The 20,786-nt window shown below is 37.2% G+C and overlaps 2 protein-coding genes and 1 long non-coding RNA gene across 6 annotated transcripts in view; 2 read left to right on the top strand and 1 right to left on the bottom strand.

Moving 5' to 3' along the window:
* Positions 1-10,957, top strand: part of RIOK3 (RIO kinase 3) — a 26,891-nt gene extending 15,934 nt beyond the window's left edge. Inside the window, exons 9-14 of the mRNA XM_074200074.1 lie at positions 2,044-2,241; positions 3,088-3,247; positions 5,412-5,492; positions 5,590-5,679; positions 6,203-6,310; positions 9,299-10,957. Coding sequence (XP_074056175.1) covers positions 2,044-2,241; positions 3,088-3,247; positions 5,412-5,492; positions 5,590-5,679; positions 6,203-6,310; positions 9,299-9,406 — 745 coding nt within the window. The 3' untranslated portion in view covers positions 9,407-10,957. The remainder of the gene's footprint in view (positions 1-2,043; positions 2,242-3,087; positions 3,248-5,411; positions 5,493-5,589; positions 5,680-6,202; positions 6,311-9,298) is intronic.
* On the bottom strand, positions 2,566-20,786 carry LOC141497427 (uncharacterized). Of its 4 annotated transcripts, none has more exons than XR_012471332.1 (4): positions 20,694-20,786; positions 18,780-19,038; positions 15,219-18,228; positions 2,566-5,701 (listed from the first exon to the last, which is right to left on the bottom strand). It is a non-coding gene; the product is annotated as an uncharacterized LOC141497427 (long non-coding RNA). The 4 variants fall into 4 exon arrangements; XR_012471333.1 differs by having other exon boundaries at positions 15,219-15,277; XR_012471334.1 differs by lacking the exon at positions 15,219-18,228 and having other exon boundaries at positions 2,566-11,004.
* The window catches only part of RMC1 (regulator of MON1-CCZ1), a 30,552-nt gene continuing 30,347 nt past the window's right edge, over positions 20,582-20,786 (top strand). The window contains exon 1 of the mRNA XM_074200073.1: positions 20,582-20,774. Within this exon, the coding sequence (XP_074056174.1) occupies positions 20,670-20,774 (105 nt within the window). The 5' untranslated portion in view covers positions 20,582-20,669. The remainder of the gene's footprint in view (positions 20,775-20,786) is intronic.

The raw sequence follows: 20,786 nt of genomic DNA, 5'->3' as shown, positions 1-20,786 counted from the left end.
GGTCATAATTAGCATTTCTCCCTTTTAGAAGGGTAAGTTTATTCATATTTCGCTCACTCTAATACACTCTCCCTCTCTCTGTCTTCCCTCTCTCCCTCCATATATATTGGAAGGCAGCAGCTATGGTGTTCTCTTCTTACCTTCTCACACCACCTCACTTACTAATGGTATTTTGTATTTCTTCAGTCTAAACTTTTCCAGTTCTTTCAACAGCTTCTCACATAGCATGTTCCCAGACCTGTCATTCTAGTGATATTTTCTTTAAAATTTAGTGCACAGGGGCAGCTAGATGACGCAATGGATAGAGCATCAGCCTTGGAGTCAGAACAACCTGAATTCAAATTTGACCTCAGACATTTAATAATTCCCTAGCTGTGTGACCTTGGGCAAATCATGTGACCCTATTGCCTAGCCAACAAAACAAAACAAAATATAGTGCACAGAGTATTTCTGGGCATGATATTACCTCCCTTGTTCTGTTAAGATAATATGGGATAGAGCAAGCTTTTGGAGCAGTTAATTTGGGGCACATTATCACCAAATACTGATCTTGTACTCAATTGAGTTTTTTTGTCATGAGACCTAGGTGGCACAGTGGATAGAGCACTGACCAAATCAGGAGAATGAGTTCCAAAGCAGCCTCAGACATTTGACAGTTACAAGCTGTGTGACACTGACCAAGTCACTTGACCCTAATTGCCTTGCATCTAGGCCCATCTCCAGTCACCCTGATATATATCTGGCCACTGGATCCAGATGACTCCAGAAGAGAAAGTGAAGCTGGAGATTTGGCATGTCCCCCCCACCCACCCAATTCATGTGCATGATCTTGGAGAATGAATGACACAAAACACCATCCTCATCATTTTAATGACTCCTCTCTAACCAGAATAGTTCATTATTAATCTTAAGTGCAAGATATTTATCTTTAGACCATTGTTACATATTACCTTTTGTCTTTATATACAAGTATATAAAAGATAAAAAGAATTGACCAACCTAGAGCAAAATACCATTTTTTTCTAGCATACCAATAAGAAATGCTTGTTGACATTGCTCATAATTTTTGGTTACAATTATTTGGATTAATGGATTTTTAAGAAGCAGATATTAAAAGCTTATTACATGTGTCAGACCTGTACTGTGCTAAGTTCTGGGGATTCAGATTTTAAAAGTTAAGTCTTTGGTTCTTGACCTCAAAGAGCTTATATTCTAATGGGGGATAGATATAGCAGAGGCAAGTTTGGGGGGGTGGTGATCAGAGGAGCCACAGAGAATGAGGATTTGAATCACCTGACAATCTGTTGCATTTTCTTGTACCTGATCACAGAACTGGACTTACATTTTCCTTACTTGTTTGCAAAGACATGAGAAATTTTCCAAGAACCATTCTGAAATCAAGATACACATGTTTACAATATCTTCTACTCTTCCAGTCTAATGATAATATAAAACACTTTTAGATATATTAAATATTGATTTTCTCATATAATCAGAGGTTTGGAAAGTACCTTGAAAAGTCATTTTGTCTTATTTTTTTTCACACCTAGACAACAAATAGATGAGATTCTAGCTTTTTGTTTATTTTTTTTCACAAGGCAGTGGGGTTAAGTGGCTTGCCCAAGGCCATGCTGCTAGGTAATTATTAAGTGTCTGAGGCTGGATTTGAACTCAGGTACTCCTGACTCCAGGGCCGGTGCTCTATCCACTGCGCCACCTAGCTGCCCCTCTAGCTTTTTAAAACATCATTTATTTGTTTCTTGGGTTTATCACCCAGACTCATTAGGGAAATATTGTTACAGAGAGTCCTGCTGAAAAATGTCATCCAGATGAAAATTGTCTATTAATTTTAGTTTTTTTATGATTCAAGATTTGTGAACCTTTTGAGAGAAAAAGGTTTGATTGTTTCTCAAAATCGAAGTATTCTTTTGAAGTTTTATTCTGCTCAAAGACTTGTTATTTTAAACTATTCCGTTAGAAAAGGCCTTACTTAGGCTCTGGAAATACACACTGACTTGACTTTTTTTTTCTTTTCTATATCAGCATGGAAGATGGGAAAGAAGATAGCAAAGTTATACCTGCAGAATGTGCCCTAAAGGTATTTAAAACAACTCTTAATGAATTCAAGAATCGTGACAAATACATAAAGGATGATTTCAGATTTAAAGATCGCTTCAGTAAATTGAATCCACGAAAGATCATCCGTATGTGGGCAGAAAAAGAAATGCACAATTTAACAAGGTACAGAAAATCAAAAGGCCAAAAGGGATCTTGGGTATCTTGCCTTTTTTTAGGCATCTTAAATGTCAATTCAAAAACTACTGGATAAAGAAATTTCTTGATTTCTCTTCCTAACAAGAATTTTTAAATAGCATGGTGAAATGTTTTCCTCTTCATTATGACAAATTCCTAAAACTAAAACATTTTTTCTCTTTGTCTAGAGAAAATGCAGAGCAACTAGCATTTTCATATATATATATATATATATATATATATATATATATATATATATATATACATATATAATTATATTATTGAACTTATTAAAAAATTAGTTTGCTTTTCTACAGGCTAAATAATCTGTTTTCATTTACACTGGTAAAGGTAATTTAGATACTAAATGAGATACTAAAGATTTTTTTATGCTTTTGCAAATATTTAAGTCAGAATGTTTGTTTTGCTAGTTTAAAATTACATTGATTTATGATTGATTTATGTTTCATTGAACTATGTAGAGGTGAATGAAACCTTGGAGATCATGTATCCAACTCTAAGAAAACTAGAACTCCAAGAGTGACCTCTGCATTAGATCATACATCGAATTTTGTATCAGGGCCAGAATGAGGGCCCTCTTCTATTGACTGTTATGTTTCATGATGACTTGTCATCCTGTTATTGTGATTTGGTTTTGCTTTTTGTATTATTTACTTGACTTTTTTACTTGACAAAAATTACAAAGATAAAATTTATAGAAGCACAAGTTTATAAATATTAAGTAGATATTTTTTAATGCATTTTTGGTGAGATATAGTACTGATTTATTTTATAAAACACTGCCCTTGATGATTTTTCCCCCCCTAAATTCAGAATGCAAAAGGCTGGTATCTCTTGCCCAGAAGTTGTAATGCTTAAGAAACACATTTTGGTCATGTCTTTTATTGGCAAAGATCAAGTCCCAGCTCCCAAACTAAAGGAAGTAAAACTCAGCAATGAAGACATGAAAGAGGCCTACTATCAAACCCTCCGTGTAAGTTGAAATTTTCTTTTATTTCAATAAAAACTTCCTTTTACATTTTCAGGTTTTGAGATGACATTCTGATGGTCATGCTAAAGTTTTGAGGAATTTTTTCATATATCTGAAGTTATAGAGAGATTTGTATGTTTCTATATAGTTGGATGAATGAATATCTGGGGTGGTTTTATATTTTCTTTCAATCAATATAGCATTAGTATCATCAGAGAAATATGAGATTGAAAATTTGGTATTCATTCAATGAAAATTTGGTATTCATTCTATCGCCCAAACAAATAAAATTTGATATTACTATGTATATATAAACTTGTGGTGTCTCATTCCTTAGTTCATACCATAAGTACTACAACCCCAAAATAAAAATTGTTTTTCCTTTTACAAGTACTTTTAGAAGGGGTACTTTAAATTTTTTGTGAAAAACAAAAAAATTTTTCCCTTCGGCACATATATCTTTAAAAATAACTGGCCTAGGGGTCAGGTAAGAGGATACAAAATTTAGAATATATTTCTATGCTCCACTCTTTCATCAGTTACTCTTCTATTTGAACAGTGAATATTTTTGGTTTTGCATTTCCCATGGTGTTCTGGACTGGGCTTGACTCAAGTCCCTCACCTATTAGATTAGCTTCAATATTGGAACAAAATGAAACACTAAAAGATCATTAATAGAAAGAGTCTTATTTAGCTATAGTAGAAGGATATTCAATAGGCAATAGCATTGAGACCCTAAATTGATTCAGCTGAAGGAACCTGCCTTGCTTGGGTTGCCCTAAGAGATCCATCAATCAAGTATCAGAGAGAGAATTCTTGGAACTCTGTGGCTACTTTGTACTCAGGTGATCAGGAGGGATATTGACAGCTTGAGTCTTTTGTACCCTGAGTCAAGACTTGAGGATGATCTCAGTACTTTTAAAAGAAAAATTATCCTAACTTGCATGGGATGGGGGTTAGGAAATTGTACCCACCACACTTGGGAAATTTCATGCCAAAGTTGGATGATAGGAGGTGTGGGCCAGAAGTCAGGAAGACTTATCTTCCTAAATTCAAATTTAGCCTTAGACACACTTACTAGTTGTGTGACCCTGGGCAGTCACTTAACCCTGTTTGCCTCAGTTCATCTGTAAAATGATCTGGAGAAGGAAATGGCAGACCTCACCAGTAACTTTGCCAAGAAAACCCCAAATGGAGTCACAGAATGGTACACAACTAAAAAAAACTGAGCAACAAGATGATAGGAACATTAAAATGTCAATTACTTTTTCCCCATTTAGTTAAAGAATTGATTTCCCTGTGTACAGTTCCCTATGAAAGTAAACTCAAGCAAAAAGGATTTTGGAGGGCTACTATTATTTTTCCTTTTGAGTTAGTGAAGTGGCTAAAAATGAAAGGGGAATTCATAATGAGATTTTGAGCTGGACGAACTTTAAAATTTATCTAGATCAATTCCTCCATTTTATAGGAGAGGAAAATGAGGCTTAAAAAATTCAACAGTTCACCATTTGTGCTCTCATACCAAGATATGAACACAGAGTCTCTGATTGTAAATCTAATTGTAAAATCCATTTTCTTTTTTGTGTCACTAGAGCAAAGTATAAGAATTCATTATATTATTCTCTTGCATTAGAATTAAGTATTTCTTTTAAAATTTTTGTTACAAGAGACAGTTTACTGGTGAGAGAAAACATAAATATACTTAGAAATGAATGTGACATGAGAAGAAAAGAGTTTAAAAAACAAAAGTAATAGCATTCAGTATTGGCATGAATAGTAGATGCATCAACCTGTTTCTGCCTAATGGGGGCTGTGTAAGTCCCATTCCCAGAATAGAGTAGAATCATTTTAGCACTGCATGTGTATGCTGGAGAAAGTTCACTGTGTTAGCCTATAACCATAGTATGTTTTTTCCTACATTGTTTTGGACTTCGCAAACTTTTTGCCCAGAGCCTGAGTTCTTTCAAAATTATCCATATTTTATAAATCTGAACCTGTTCATATTCAGTCCTATATGGGATACAGAAAACTATATTCTTCTTTCCTCTGTCTTTTTGCTGTGTTTTAACCTTTCCTCACCCTGACTTGTTTGTCCTTGAGATCATTTGAGTTCATAGCCATGTGCTGGTTCTCATATAATTACTGAGTGCTTCTTCTTCCTTCATAGATGATGCAGCAGTTGTATAAGGAGTGCAGTCTCATCCACGCTGATTTGAGTGAGTACAACATGCTGTGGCACACTGGAAAGGTAAAAAGTTCCTAGTCCGTTAATGTCATTTTGCACAGTTTTAGTAGAAACTTCCTTTCTAGATGAGTAAATTAGCTTGTGCCTTGCCTTGAACTAGGTCTGGTTGATTGACGTTAGTCAGTCTGTGGAGCCAACCCATCCTCATGGTCTGGAGTTCTTGTTTCGAGATTGCAGGAATGTATCACAGGTGCGAACTAAGTGATTTGTCACTAGAGGATAAATGACAGATTAAAGGAGAATGTTGTTCATAACTAAAATAATTGTAAAGCATTTTAAAAAGGGATAATATATTTGTCTTGGTCCTAGCTGTGAAGAGACTGTAAGGTTTTGTTTTGTTTTTTGCCCAGTTTTGTTCACTTGATAGAGACTCAGATAGTTGAGTAAGTCAATTCAGTCTACGTCTTGCTATTTTAGTGGAGTAGTTTTGATTTCAGACAATAAGGAGCAGGAAAGGCAAAGGGTTCTTGTGTGTTAAGTTTAACCTTATAATTTATGGGAAGGAGTTAGTGTGTGTCAAATTAAATATTTTAAGTTGGAAAAAGAAAAAAGATTTAAATGAGGACTACAGAATTAAATTTTTATGAGATATTATGGCTTAAATAATACCTCACAAATTTGGACTAAGTGTGAAGATATATTACACTCAACTTGTTCACCTTGAAACAATGATTTGTATAATTTACTGATTGACCTTGTATTTTGTCTACTAGTTTTTTCAGAAAGGAGGGGTAACCGAAGCCCTGGGTGAACGAGATCTCTTCAATGCTGTATCAGGCTTAAACATAACAGCAGATAATGAAGCAGATTTCCTGGCTGAAGTAAGTGTTTTCAACAAGTTAAAATTATTTGGTCATATTAGGAGACAGATAATTTAAAACATTCTCTTCCATCTTTAATTTTAGTTTTGTATCCCTCCAGACCCCTAACAAATAACAAAAACTGAAATTTTATTCCTTCCTGAGGGGATTTGACTAGATGACTTCTGAAAGCTACAGTTGGGTTTTTTTTATTTTAAATCTCCTTCCCCATATCATCTCTTGAGAAATTAAAATAACCAAAACATAGGTGGCAATGATAGTTGATGCTACTGGTAAATTTCCTTTCCCTGAAACTCTTTTCCCTTAAAGCTTCCAGGACTTCCATACTTCCATCCTTTCTGTCCCCTAAATTATTTATCCCCCCAAGACTTAGTCTTCAAACTCCTGTTCTTTGTCCAACAATTGTTTGCCTTCTTTGTACTTAATACTGTACTAAGCCATAAGGTTGATTCAAAATATAACCCATGGTCCATTCTTTCTGCTGAAACTTTATACTATTAATGAATTAATGGACAGATCCAATCCTGTCCTATACCCTTATTTTTCAGTATTTCTAGATACCTGCTAAATCATTTTCTTGGCTATCACTGGTATTTTAAGCTTTGTGTGTCTAAAACTTAATTTCCTCTAAAACCAACAACTCCTCTAGATTTCCCCATTAGAAATAGTTGTCATTTTGTTCTAATCCATTAAACATTAAATGCCTACTATGTGCCAAGTAATGTGCTAAAGACAGGAGATAAAAACTTACAGACTAATGTAGGGAGTTGACATACATAAAAGGAGACTGAAAAGCAAGGTTATCAAGCATGGGGGCATCTCCTTCTGTGGAGTTGAAACCAGGCAGAGCATGGTGGAATAAGTCAGAAAATCCAATTTCTTCTAGACTCTTTAAAGGAAGGCTTTGGGAGGAATTTGGTACTCCACTAATCACAGATTTAAACCTTCAGAAGACTCTTAGTCCTCCTTTTCCCTCATCACTCATTCTTCTTTCACCTGAGATTGTAGGAATGCATCACAGGAATGTATCACAAACAGGTAGATGTAACACAATTAATTCTTTATTGGTAGTGGCTTTCAAATCTATATTTCTGATAGTATCACCCTAGCCAAGCTTTCCTCAATCATTGATAGGTTTCAAAGGAGTTAAAACTAGAAGTCTTGGGCATTATTTAGTCAACAGCTTCATTTTATTTTGGTGTCAGTAGTCTTTCTGTTGCTGGTTAATTGCCGGACAACATAATGACTCACATGTGTAATTAGCACTTTATAGTTTCAGTATTTGTAAGTATGTCAAATGATTGCCTACTTTTTATATCAAGTCAGCAAGCATTTAATAAGTACCTACTGTATAAGGCACTATACTATTAAAAGAGAGCAAAGATAATCCCAATCCTCAAGGAGCTTCAGTCTAATAGGGTAGGCAAGCATGTCAAACAAGCATGTACAAATGTGAGATATCCAGAATAAACTGAGGATATAATCTCAATGCAATACTAGCATTATGGGAGATCAGGAAAGACTTCTTGAAGAAGGTAAGATTTTAGGTGAGACTCAGGAAGACAAGGAAACCAGAAGGCAGAGATGAGGATGGAGAGGGTTTCAGGCATGAGGGACAGTCAGTGAAAATGCAGGGAGTAGGAAGAGGTAGTTTCATGTGGGAAGAACTAGTCCCAAGTTCTCTGCCAAAAAATGATCAGCTTTAAGTCAGGGAGACAGTGTATTGATATTTGTAGTTAATAGTAAGCACTCAACTATTTGAAAGAATACTCTTCAGACTAATTATCTCAAGAATAATTAAGAGCTATATCATATCTTAAGGGGAAAACTTAACCATTGTTTTGCAAATTTATTTTTAGTAAAATCTCATAAGTTGTGATAGAAATATGTAAAATATTAGGTAGCATAGTATAGTATTTATCTATTAATAGAATATCATTAGTTATTTATTGGAAGACATATTCAAAATATTAGCTACTTATCCAACCTTCAGAGAGAGAACTGATGAACTCCTGAATGCAGTTTGAAGCATATTTTTTACTTTCTTTTTCTTGTTTTTTTTTTCTTTCAAAAATGGCTAATGTGGAAATAGGTTTTTGCATGACTCATTTGCATAATGGGTATCATTTCTTGCCTTCTCAATTGGGTAAAGGAGGGGATTAGGGGAAGGAGAATATTTGGAACTGAAAATAAAATTAACAACAAGAAAAAAATCAGCTGCTTGTTTAACACCAGTATGGGGGAAAGAATCCTGACTCTGGAGTCAGAAGATCTAGTTTCATATCCCATCTCTGATACTTAATACTTTTATTACTTTGGGCAAATCACTCAACCTTGCAGGGTCTTAACTTCCAATGAAGTTTTACTTCTAGGAGTTTGATTGACTTTAAATGAGTTGAATGAATTGACCTGTTCATGTTCATAAGCCCACCTAGTTTCTACATTGAACAAACAATGTTTTACCACCTTCAGTTTACACAGTTAGGGATCTGTGATTTGAATACATGATTAAGGGGGGGGCACAAAGTTAATGGTATTATGTGAACCCTAGTACTGTAATTAAACAAAGCCATCTTATTCATGAAACAGTTCTAATTAGTCTGCTGGCCTGTAATTAAGTATGTTTTTTGACATATAGGTACTGGTGGTCTGGAACTCTGATTTCTCTGCTTTCAAAGAAATTGCATTTCCCCCATGACTAACAGCAGCTGTGTAGTTTGAGAGTTATTTGAGGCATAGATAGGTTGTGAACTTGTCAGAGGTCATAGCCATCAAGTGTCAGGCAGGATTTGAATTGAAATCTTCTAGATGGGAGCCCTGTTTTTAATTCTTTAATCCTGCCTTTTATTATCCTATAATAGGCATGGGTTGGAATTGGGCTCTACCTAAATGCTAGCCTGTCTGAAATTTTTGTAGTTTTGAACTTTAACAACAAATGTAGTGTTTTAACAAGTCTGTTTTACATTTGAAATTTTAATTTTTTTGTAGATAGAAGCTTTGGAGAAGATGAATGAAGATCATGTTCAGAAAAATGGAAGGAAGGCTGCTTCATTTTTAAAAGATGATGGAGGCCCACCAATAATATGTGATGAATAACACCAACACATGCTGCCTCTAACTATGTTGGTGCAGTGGTTGTCACCTGCCAGTGTCAAGTGGAATTGTGGGTGACTTGAAATACCAAAAAAGGAAACACGAGGAGTATACAATGGTGCTTCTGTGTTTTTTTTTTTCCTTGTGACCCATGTGCCAGATGTGTGGGATTTTTAGCTTGGCACTATAAGAATAGAATGTCACTACCTCTTATTATATGATTGGGCTAATTTAATTCTTCAGCTGCATTATGTTTTTTGTAGCTGAAGTAGACATGGTTTTTGCATGATTCAGGGCATAAGTGTTTTGGTGCATATTTTTTCAAACTTGGGTAACATTTCTTATGTGAAGGAAGGACAGCTATATTTGGAAAAAAGAAAGTTTTACTAGAATTTCTTTTTCTTCTCTTAATTCTCCCATGTTGGATATCTTCCTCTCTAGAACAGTGTTTCTCAATTTTTCTTACCCACATGAAGTACTTGACCATGGTTCTAGGGAGAAATATGGGTCTTCCTTGGTGAAAAGTGATTAATGAAAAATTTTTTGGAAGGACTTCAGTGAAAGAATAACTGGATATCCTTTGTTGATACATTTGAAAGTCTGATTCAGGCCCATCTGTTCAAGGATAAGACATTGTAAGTTCCTGAATAGTTCCAAGACAGATTATAGCCAAGAAGTTTAACTTGAATGTTTTACAAATTTCTTAACTTCTGGTTTTTCTACTTTTAGGCTTAATTTGATAAGGATAATGTACCTGCATTTTACACTTAGAATTAAAATTCTAAAAGAATTTGAAATTTAACCATGTTTTACATATTTGATGAAATTTTTATTTGAAAAATATAGTATTTTACACTTATTTTGTAACTGTGTGACATTGAAAGTCAGCCCCTTATTTGAAGTGGCTTTAAGCAGTTAGCTGGAAGACAGTTGGAAGCAATCATATGAGGAAACTAGGTATAATGTAACTCAGGGGTACCATGATTTACATAAACTGGGACAGACTATTTGACCTCAGTTTTAAAAGAACATTCAGCACTAATTTCAGATTCTAAGAATACCTGGGCTAACAATGTTCATTAGCTGCATCTTTGCTATTTTCTCAGAACTTAGGTAAAGTTGGAAAACATTCTAAAAACTCATTGGTTCTATGTTAAACTGCATTTTTCTAGAAATAAAAAAGTAAAAATCTAAATATACTTTACTACATTTGAAAAATTGATTTAATGATTCCTTTTTCCCTTGTGTTGTTTTTGTGAAATTCTAGAGAGTTGCAGTCTTTGATAGATAATTCATTACTTCTGAAACATGTTCTTACTACTCTGACAAGGGTTTTAAGATGACTTATTATTTAATGCATTGTATAAATTAAAAGAATGAGCTAATTTGAAACCTTTAACATCTACATAATTTTTGTTTTACAACATACCCTGTTTTACAGAGAGCAGCAAACCATTGCTGGTGTGTGACATTCTTGCAGTGTGCTGTGGAAACTACTCTTCTTTTTAATTAAAAAAAAATTCTTCAACTGATGGTAGTTCTTTCTTGTGGGTCCTTCTTAACAACTTTTAACTTGATTCTCAGATGCTCAGTTCTTCCCCCTGCAAAAATTGGGAGGGGGGGAGAGCTTTCTCATTTCTTCAGGTTTGAATTTCATTATTTAATAATCTGCAAGCAGATTTTCCCCTTCTTCAGAAGGAAAAGTAGTATTTTTGCATAAGAAGAGGCGATAAGTAGTGAATCCCTAATGGATTTGACTAAACCAAGAGTTGTATGATGACCTGAAACACAAATGAATGCTATAAAAGTGTAAACTAGGACATTTTATGTCAATTTAATAGAAAATACATTGCAGAAAAATCTTTAATGTGAGTGTTAGGTAGAAACTTCAGAGACAATCAAAGCTGGTTGGTCTGACAAATCAGCCTTAATTTGGGGATAAGTAGTTTTCAAATAATTCAGGGAATGGAGAGGGGTAACTCCACTCTTTAAAGGGGGAATTTAGTCCAAAAAAGATAGGGAAGCCCTCAAAAAAAAAAAATTCAAAATTTAAAAGGAAATAGTTCCTAGGAGGAAAAGGGGAACTGTCTTAAAGAGATCAGTATTGGGGCGGCTAGGTGGTGCAGTGGATAAAGCACCGGCCCTGGAGTCAGGAGTACCTGGGTTCAAATGTGGTCTCAGACACTTAATAATTAACCAAGCTGTGTGGCCTTGGGCAAGCCACTTAACCCTATTTTCCTTGCAAAAAAAAAAAAACCCCACCAACAACAAAAGAGATCAGTATGGATTCACAGGGAACACTGATTAACCTTTGATTGAGGAGATAGGAAGTATTATACCAAGGAATGGCAATTAATAGAAACAACACCAAAGCATGAAAGAAGCCAAGGTTAATGAAACCTGGAGAACTTAAAAAAAAAAACAAACTGTTGAGTAAGAGGGAACCTAGCAACATAACAATGAGAAGGCAAGACAGCCTTTGTTGGCTTCTGTTTTTTCTGGTAAATGGAAGGAATGACCAAAAAAAGATGTTAGGGGTTTGCTATTTTTATTTTTAAAATTTTCTAGTTTTAGAGGCAGCTATATGGCAAAGTGGATAGACCACTTGCCCTGAAGTCAGGAGTACCTGAGTTCAGATCTGGTCTCAGCTTGGGCAAGCCACCTAACCCCAATTGCCTTGCAGAAACCTAAGGAAAAAAAATGTTGGGGCAATACCATGCCCTGATGTCTGGCACCTGCTGAATTGGGCACAAGACATTGGCAAATGTCCTCAAGTGTAATCATAATTATGGCTAATACACAACACTATCAAAACTATTAAGACATGAATGGATTTGTGAGTGTGAAGAGAAAAATCAGATGCTTGAGAGCCAATGTATCTTCGACAAGAGGTATTACCAGGTTAGTTCACTTGGCATTTATTTTTTATTTTTTTCTTTTTATGCAAGGCAAATGGGGTTAAGTGGCTTGCCTAAGGACACACAGCTAGGTAATTAAAGTGTCTGAGGCCAGATTTGAACTCGGGTACTCCTGACTCCAGGGCTGGTGTGCCACTTAGCCACCCCCCCCACTTGCATTTTTAAAAAACTCATACTTTGAACACAATTCTTTAACTCAAAATTTAACTCCCTCAGTGATAAGTCAAGAAAAATAAAACCCATTACAAATATGTATAATAATGCAAAACTTTGCCAAGTTGGCCATATTCAAAAGAAAAAAGCTTTGATCTGCGTTTGGTCCATTACTTTTCTATCTGGAGGTGAGCAGTTGTTTTAGTATCAGGCCTTTGAAACTGGTCATTGTATGGATCATAGTTGAATAAGTACTTAATTTAGAAAAGATGAACTATTTTGAATGCTAGGATTATATAGGCTTTCTTGAGGAAATGTTTGCTTTATATTATGACTCCTCATGTTTTGTTGGAGCACATGACAAAAATTCTTAAGTTTAAAAAATTTTTAAACATCAACATTTACTTTGTCCAAGGTACTATACTAAGTGCTAGTGAGGCCAAGGGAAAAACAAGTTCCCTGATGCCAAGGAGCTCACCTTCTAATGTAGTAAACAAACATGGAAATAGTATGTACATATAAGATACTTGTGGCAAATGGGAGCATCTTAAAAGCACCATCAGCTGTGAGGTGGAGGACAGGAAGAGAAGTCAGGAAAAGTCTGCAAAAAGGGATTTGAGCTGAAACAGGAAAGCAAATCTAGGCCTTAGGGGACAGTGAAAGTGCAGGGAGCCAGAGAATGCAGTGTTATGTGAGAGATGATGCTGGAACACAGTGTGTTTTGTGTCTGACTGCCATGGGGTTTTCTTGGCAAAGGTACTGGAATAATTCACTTGGCAAAGATATGGGCATGACTTGGGCCTAGTATCACTGAACTAATTAGTGTGACTGGATTTGAACTCAGATCTTCCTGACTACAGGCCCAATAAACTATTTACCCAGCAACCTAGCTGCCTCCAAGGCAAACAATTAATATTCTAATAGCATTAACATAATCCAAACAATTATATTCTGCTTAATTCACTTTTCACTGATACCAACATTGATTAAATGCAGTAGGGTATCAAAATGATCTTCACACTTATTGAGGGAATGTTAAATTTGGGACACTAATGCCGTATTGGCAGAGTTTTAAGTAGATCCAATCATTCTCAGTTTTTTGTTTTTGAAAGGCAATGGGGTTAAGTGACTTGCTCAAGGTCACATAGCTAGGTAATTATTAAGTGTCTAAGGCCACATTTGAACTCAGGTCCTCCTGACTCCAGAGCCGGTGCTCTATCCACTGCACCAGGTCCTGCTCCTTGATCTAATAATTCTGAAAAACAATTTGAAGCTATGCCAAAGGACTATAAATCTGCATTTCCTTTGATCCAGCAATACCATTAGTAAGTCTGTATCCCAAAGAGAATTTTTAAAAGGATATAAACAGGATGCTTTGGACAAAAAAAACCTATAAAGACATAAACTGACACAGAGTGATGTGAACAGAACCAGAACAATTTACACAGTGACAGCAATAATCATCAGTTGTGAATGACTTCAGTTCCAAATATATATAATGGGAAATGCTATCCACTGCTAGAGAAAGTGCTGATTGAGTCTGAATGCAAATGAAAGTACATTATCTTTTACTTTATTTGCAGGGGGGGGGCAAAGTTGTGTGTGTTTTACCACATGATTAATATGGAAACATGTTTTGCAAGATAGCATATATATAATCTATATAAAAAATGTCTTAGGGAGAGGGAGAGAATTTGGAACTTTTTTTAAAGAATGTTAAAATATTTTTACGAGTAACTGGAAAAATAAAATTATTAAAATGCATTTTTGATGAGATAGTTTCTGCCAAAAAAAGATAATAATTATATGACCTTGGGAAAGTCACTTAATCTGTTTGCCTCAAAACAAGCTAGAGAAAGGAAATGGCAAAACATTCCAATATCTTTGTCAAAAAAATTCCAAAATAGGGTCACATAAGAGTTGGAAATGTCTGAAAAATGTCTGAACAAAAAGATATTTGATTCTGGAGGTAATAGGGAGCTATCTATGTTTATTGACTAGAGAGATAATTTGGTCATATAGACATTACAATTTTTATTTATTCATTAGCTATTTTTCCAACTACATGTAAGGGTTTTTTTAATCATTTTTTTTTAATTTTGAGTTTTAAATTAAATTAAATTTTCTCTCTCCCCTACCCCCCCTTGAGAAGGCAAACAAATTTTATTACAATAATACATTTTGAGGTCAGGCATTTCCATTATAGTCATGCTGCAAAAGAAAAAGTAAAAACAAAAAATAAAATTAAAACTAATTTTTGTTTTTTAGGTTTTTGCAAGGCAATGGGGATAAGTGGTTTGCCCAAGGTCACACAGCTAGATAACTATTAAGTGTCTGAGTTCACATTTGAACTCAGGTCTTCTTGACTCTAGGGCTGGTGCTCTTTCCACTGCACCACCTAGCTGCCCCTAAAACTAAAAAATTTTAAAAATAAAAATAGCAAAAAAAATAAGGATAGCAAAAAAAAGTATGCTTCAATCTGTATTCAGAATTCACTAGTTCTCTTTTTGAAGGTGGAGAAAGATCACTTTGGCAGCTGAATAAAGATGATAATGGAGTTTTGACAAGGTAACTGGTAAATCAACAGAGTGCCATTAGCATGATATACTTGGATTTCAGCAGAGCACATGACAAAATCTCATCCTGTCATTGATAAGGAGGTGAAGAGATATAGGTTTTATGATGGTGTGGTTAGAGGAATTCAGAGCCAGCTGAATGACCTGACCCAAAGCATAATAACTTACTTGGAGGGAAGTCTCTAGAGGGCATAGCCTGGGGATGTATCTTTATTCTTGTACAATTCCTATTAAAAAAAAAAAAGCTAAACATCTTAGTAGCTTGTAGACACAATAGAAGCATTATAACATGGCAACAAAAAATGTAATATGATCTTAGGCTACTGTAATAGAAGCATCTTTTCTAGAACAAAGGAGGTATTAGTCCTACTGTTCACTTACAAGCTACATCTAAAGAGTTAAGGAGGCAATATAGTTTAGTGAATAGATCCTTGGCCTTGGAATCAAGAAGATCTGATTTCAAATCCTGTCTCAACTACTTAACTGAGTAAGTTTTATCCTGAGCAAGTCTAGACCTCGGTTTCCTCTTCTGTAAAATGAGGGGGTATCTACACTTGTTTATTTCTAAGTTCCACTTCACCAACAAATCTATAATGCAATGTTTAGTGCAGCAAAAAGGTTGATGTAAAGACTTGAAACTGAAAGGTTTTTATGAGAGACCAGACTTTTTTTTTTTTTGAGAAATAAGTTGAAGTTACAGAGAGGCAGATTTTGCCTCCATCTAAATTTTTTTAACAGTTCCTAACAATTGTTCACTTGTTTTTCAGTCATGTCTAACTCTTTGTGACTCCCATTTGGAGTTTTCTTGGCAAAGATTCTATGGTTTGCCATTTTCTTCTGTTCATTTTACAGATGAAGAAACTAGAACTAGTTAAGTGACTTGCCCGAAGTCACATCAATAGTGCTTGAGGCTACATTTGAACTCAGGAAGAAAAGTCTTCCTAACTCCAGGCCTGACTGCAGTGGTTTCCTATTGCCTAGATCTAATATAGACTTTTCTGCTGGACTTTTAAAGCCCCAACCCCATCTTGACCCTAACCTACTTTTCCAACTTCAAAGGACATTACTCTTCTTCCTGTATATTCTGAACCTTTGCACTGGCTCCCCCTGTCTGGAATGCTTTCCCTTCACAGCTCTACCTTATAGAATCACTTCCTTCTAGATTCAGTTTGAAACTTCACCTTTTTTGTTTGTTTTTGATTGACTTGCCCAAGGCCAAGTGTGTGAGGCTGGATTTGAACTCAGATCCTCCTGGCTGCAGGGCCAGTGCTCTATTCATGTGCCACCTAATTGCCCCCATACCTTTTTAAAAAAAATTATTCATTTTAAAGATTCATTTAAAAAATAATTTAAAAAATTAAATTCTCTCACTTCTCCCCTATCCATTGAAAAAACAAGCAATAAAATATCATCTTCAGCATGAAGCCTTAGTTGATTTTCCCAAATTGCTTACTGCCTTCTATCCTAATTTAACTATTATATTTAATTATAAATAACTATTTGTATTTGCTTATATTTAATCATTTTATTTATTCATGTTTATTCTATTTACATTCATTCTGTATATACTTATATGTACTCATGTATGCAAATTATTTCCTTAATGAATTCCCCATTAGAATATATGCTCCTTGTAGAACATAATAATATGTCATATTATTATCATTTGTATTTGTGGCCCTAACACATAGCACAACTTTTGGTACCCACTCAAGACTTAATGAATATTTGTTGATCAAGTGATTGACTGAATCTCAGAAGTTAGGGAAAAGTGATTGAAAAGGATGACTTGAAGTACAAATGAGGGTGACTAGGAGGATGATGGTGCCCTTAGTAGAAACAGGGAAGTTTGGAGAGGGATCAATAGAAATGACAATACATTCAGTTTGGGGCATGTTTTTGATGTTTTGAGGATATTTGAGATGGGTATGCTTCATCCAAGTGGAAATGTCTTGCTAGCAAATAGAAATGTAAGGCTTGTTCAGGAGAGAGATGGGTTCACATTTTAATATACAAGTTATCTGAACAAGTTAAATTGAACCCATAGGATTCGATGAAGTCACCAAAGCTAAAAACATAGAAAGAGATAAGAAGATGATACAGATCACCCTCAGGAGACACCCACTCTTAGGCAGTGGATTTGCTGATCTGCAAAAGAAACCAAGAAGAATGAGTCAAGAGAAAGTCAAGTGAAAAAGGAAACTATGAGATATTGTTTGTAAAGCACATTGCTAACCTTAAAGCATATAAATTCTGTTATTCACATAGCTCATTTGTGGACATGGGCAGCATTATTATGTAATTTCTTCTAGTAGCAGTGGGGGTTCAAGAGTACGGTGGGTGTGGGGAGTTGGATAATGAAGAGAACTAAAAGTTGTGGGATGGTAGGGAGTTTGGCAATAAGATAAGAGAAGCCAGGGATTAAATAGCTGACCAGGTCTTGGTAGGGCCAAGGCAGGGAAGAGAAGAAAGGTAAGTCAGAAACAGACTGTTGAACTAAGTAAACTAGGAACTGTTGAACTAAGTAAAGTAGGAGGGATGGAAGTGCTCAAGGTCTTGGTTAAGGATAAAGAACAGGCTTCAGGGTAGCAAGGCAAAGGGAGACAGATGCACCTGAACTTCAGGACATGTCCTAGCCTAGTGGTATTAATCCTCAACTAGAAATCAAGGAGGACCATGTCTGGGTCCTGTCTCAGCCACAATTTTTTTTTTTTTTAGCTTTTTCAAGGCAATGGGGTTAAGTGGCTTGCCCAAGGCCACACAGTTAGGTAATTATTAAGTGTCTGAGGCTGGATCTGAACTCAGGTACTCCTGACTCCAAGGCTGGTGCTCTATCCACTGCACAACCTAGCTGCCCCCTTCAGCCACAAATTTTCTGTAAAACCTTGACCAAGTTTCATTTTCCTGAGGCTGAGTTTCATCTGTTAAGAAACTGAAAATCTGAAGAACTCAGATCAACTCAATAACAAATCACTTTTCTAGAGGACTTACGATGAAGCATGCTACACTTACCTCTTGATAGAAAGGTGATGGAGTTCTGCATTAAATACAAGTTTTTGGACTTAAGTCAATTCATAAATTTGTTTTTGAATTTATTAGACTATTTGCAACAAGGATTTTATTTTTCCTCTTATTTTGCAATGATGAGGTGGCAGGAGAGAAGTTTGATTTTTGTTCACTGAAAAAAAATTTAATTTAAAAATATTTTATAAACAGCTTAAATCTAAATTGATGTTGCCCTTGGCTGTTTGGCAGAGAGTAGGTACTTGCTGACTGAAATAATATCTAGATTCCTTATCCTGTCACAATTGTTTGATAATGAAAGAACTTTCTTATGGCATTCTGATAGCCATTATCTGATTTTTTTTTAGTATCAATAATTTTTTAACTAGGTCATATTTAGATTGCCATTATCTTCTTTTTCATTTTTCTTTCATTTTAGTACTGATACTAGTTTTTATTCTAATAATTATTCTAATAATAATTCAGTGGTATGAATTTTTTAAAATAGCTGTTTCTGAATTTATTTCCACATCAATCTTTTCTGCTTCTGCATTAAAATGCACTGTTTTTTCATCTAAGTCGTTTGATATTTGTCATTCCAGGTACCTTATAGTTTTCTTCTTGAAGAGGTATTCCTTCTTGTAGGTCTGTAAGTACTTGGTCTCTTTTATTTCTTAATCCTGAATAATGTTTTCCAACATATTTTGTTATCCCCCCCATACTTACATTTTCATTAAAGTCTTTGAGTATTAATGTTAATTGAATCTGGAGAATCTTTTAGATCTCATTGCATAATTCCTTTATCTCTTCATCCTTTGCAACAAATGTTGGTATAAACCTGCTGTTATTTTCATGTCAGTCTTTTGGCAAATGCTTATCATGAGGTTTCATGTTGCCCTTGGACACACTAGGAACCAGTTCCCTTCTTTGCCTTTCCAAAGAGCGTCTGAGAGCCATCTTTCCATTGAACAGTTTTCAGGACTTCCTATCAAGCAGAATTTATTGAGGAAGAGAATGACATGATCAGATCTTTATTTAAGGTAAATAACATTGGCAACAGTATGTAGAGTGGATGTAGAGGGAGGAGATCCCAATTAGGAGGCTGTTGTAATAACCTGGGTGAGAGGAGATGAGGAGTGGCGGCTGTGTGAGTGGAGGAGAAGGAAGGGTCAGATGATGTGGCACTAGAGGCAGCAAGAATTGGCCACCTGAGGAAGGGTGGGGAGTAAAGATAGAACACCAAGGTTACAAACCAAGGAGACTGGAAGAGTGCTGTCTTTCACAGAAGTAGGGAAGTTGGGAACAGGGGAGTGAGTTTGGTTTCGGATGTGCTGAGTTACGAGCTGTTTATGGGACAACCAGTTTGAAATGTCTGACAGCCAACTGGTGAGAGGGATCTGGAATTCGGGGGAGGATAGACTATAGAGATGGAGTCTATTCTGTTTAATTCAACAGACATGTTTTAGTGCCTATACTATGAAGAGCTTATCCGATCTTCCTGTGTGGGATAAAAATCCACTTAAAAAAAATATTCTCCTTTGATCAAAAAGGACAGCTTATTTTAGCTTTTTTGGAGAAAGGGGCATACTCCAAGTCTCCCAAAGGTAGTGAGGAGTGAGGAGCTGCCCCAAGGTGAAGGTCAAGCAGGATGATACGGCCTAGCCGGATTTCCCCCTCCCTTCCAACCTGAGTGGTTAAGCTTTTCAGAGTTACAATCTTTACTTGAAAAATCTACCCAGCCACCAGAAGAACACAAGGTTTTCATCCACCGTTCCCTCGGCATCCATTTGGGGAGGGTGTGGGTGGTCCCTGCCGACCTCCTGGCACCGTGGGAGGGTGCAAGGCCTCCTCAGCTCAGCACTTACCCTACAGGAGCGGCGGGCCGGTGCCCTGCAGCGCGACGTGGGCAGGTGCCAGCTGAGGCTGCCAGGCCTCTTCCTGCACTGTCCCCCTCCCCAGCAGCCTGGGAGCGGGGCTGGGATGCCCGGCTGAGGCCTCTCCCAAATACAGCCCAAGGGCAACAGTCTGGCTTCTCTTCTTTTAATGACTTTTAACCCTGAGAGGACTTCGCTAGGAATGCGAACTTTTTTTTTTCGGTTTTGCTAGGCAATGGGGCTAAGTGTCTCGCCCAAGGCCACCGGGCTGGGTAACGAGTGTCCGAGAACCCAGGTCCTCCGGCGTCCGGCGGCCCCTGCACGCGTGTTTGTAAAAGGAACGGGCGCTGTATTTTGTCCGGGGCTCCCGGCCCCCTTGGCATGCCTGCTGCCCGGGGCACCGCGGGCACTCGGCAAGGCCGGGCGGGGGCAGGGCGCAGCCCTCGTGGCCCCGGGGCTTCCCGCCCGGCCGTGGGGCCCGCGGCTGGCCGCCGCGCCCTCGCCCTTTTAAGAGCGGAGCCGGCCGGGGTCACGTGGCGCGGGGCGGGGCCGCGGCACCAGGAAGCGGCCTCCCCTCCCGGAGCCGGGGCCGCCGCCGCCGCCGCCGCCGCCGCCGCCGCCGCCCCTGCCCCTGCCCCTGCCGCCCCTGCTCCGCGGGCTCCGCCGCCCCGCTCCGCGGGCTCCGCCGCGCTGCAGGACCGGCCCGGGCCCCGGAGCCCCAGCGGGGCCGCCTCCCGCCGAGATGAGCGAGGACGAGGACTACTACCTGGAGCTGTGCGAGCAGCCGGTGCACTTCGAAAAGGCCAATCCCGTCAACTGCGTCTTCTTCGATGAGGCCAACAAGCAGGTCGGGGCGGGG

The sequence above is a fragment of the Macrotis lagotis genome, chromosome X (genome assembly GCF_037893015.1).
Source record: "Macrotis lagotis isolate mMagLag1 chromosome X, bilby.v1.9.chrom.fasta, whole genome shotgun sequence".
Taxonomy (NCBI): Eukaryota; Metazoa; Chordata; class Mammalia; order Peramelemorphia; family Peramelidae; genus Macrotis; species Macrotis lagotis.
The sequence above is the reverse complement of the archived record's forward strand: the minus strand, read 5'-3'. Positions and strand labels throughout refer to the sequence as shown.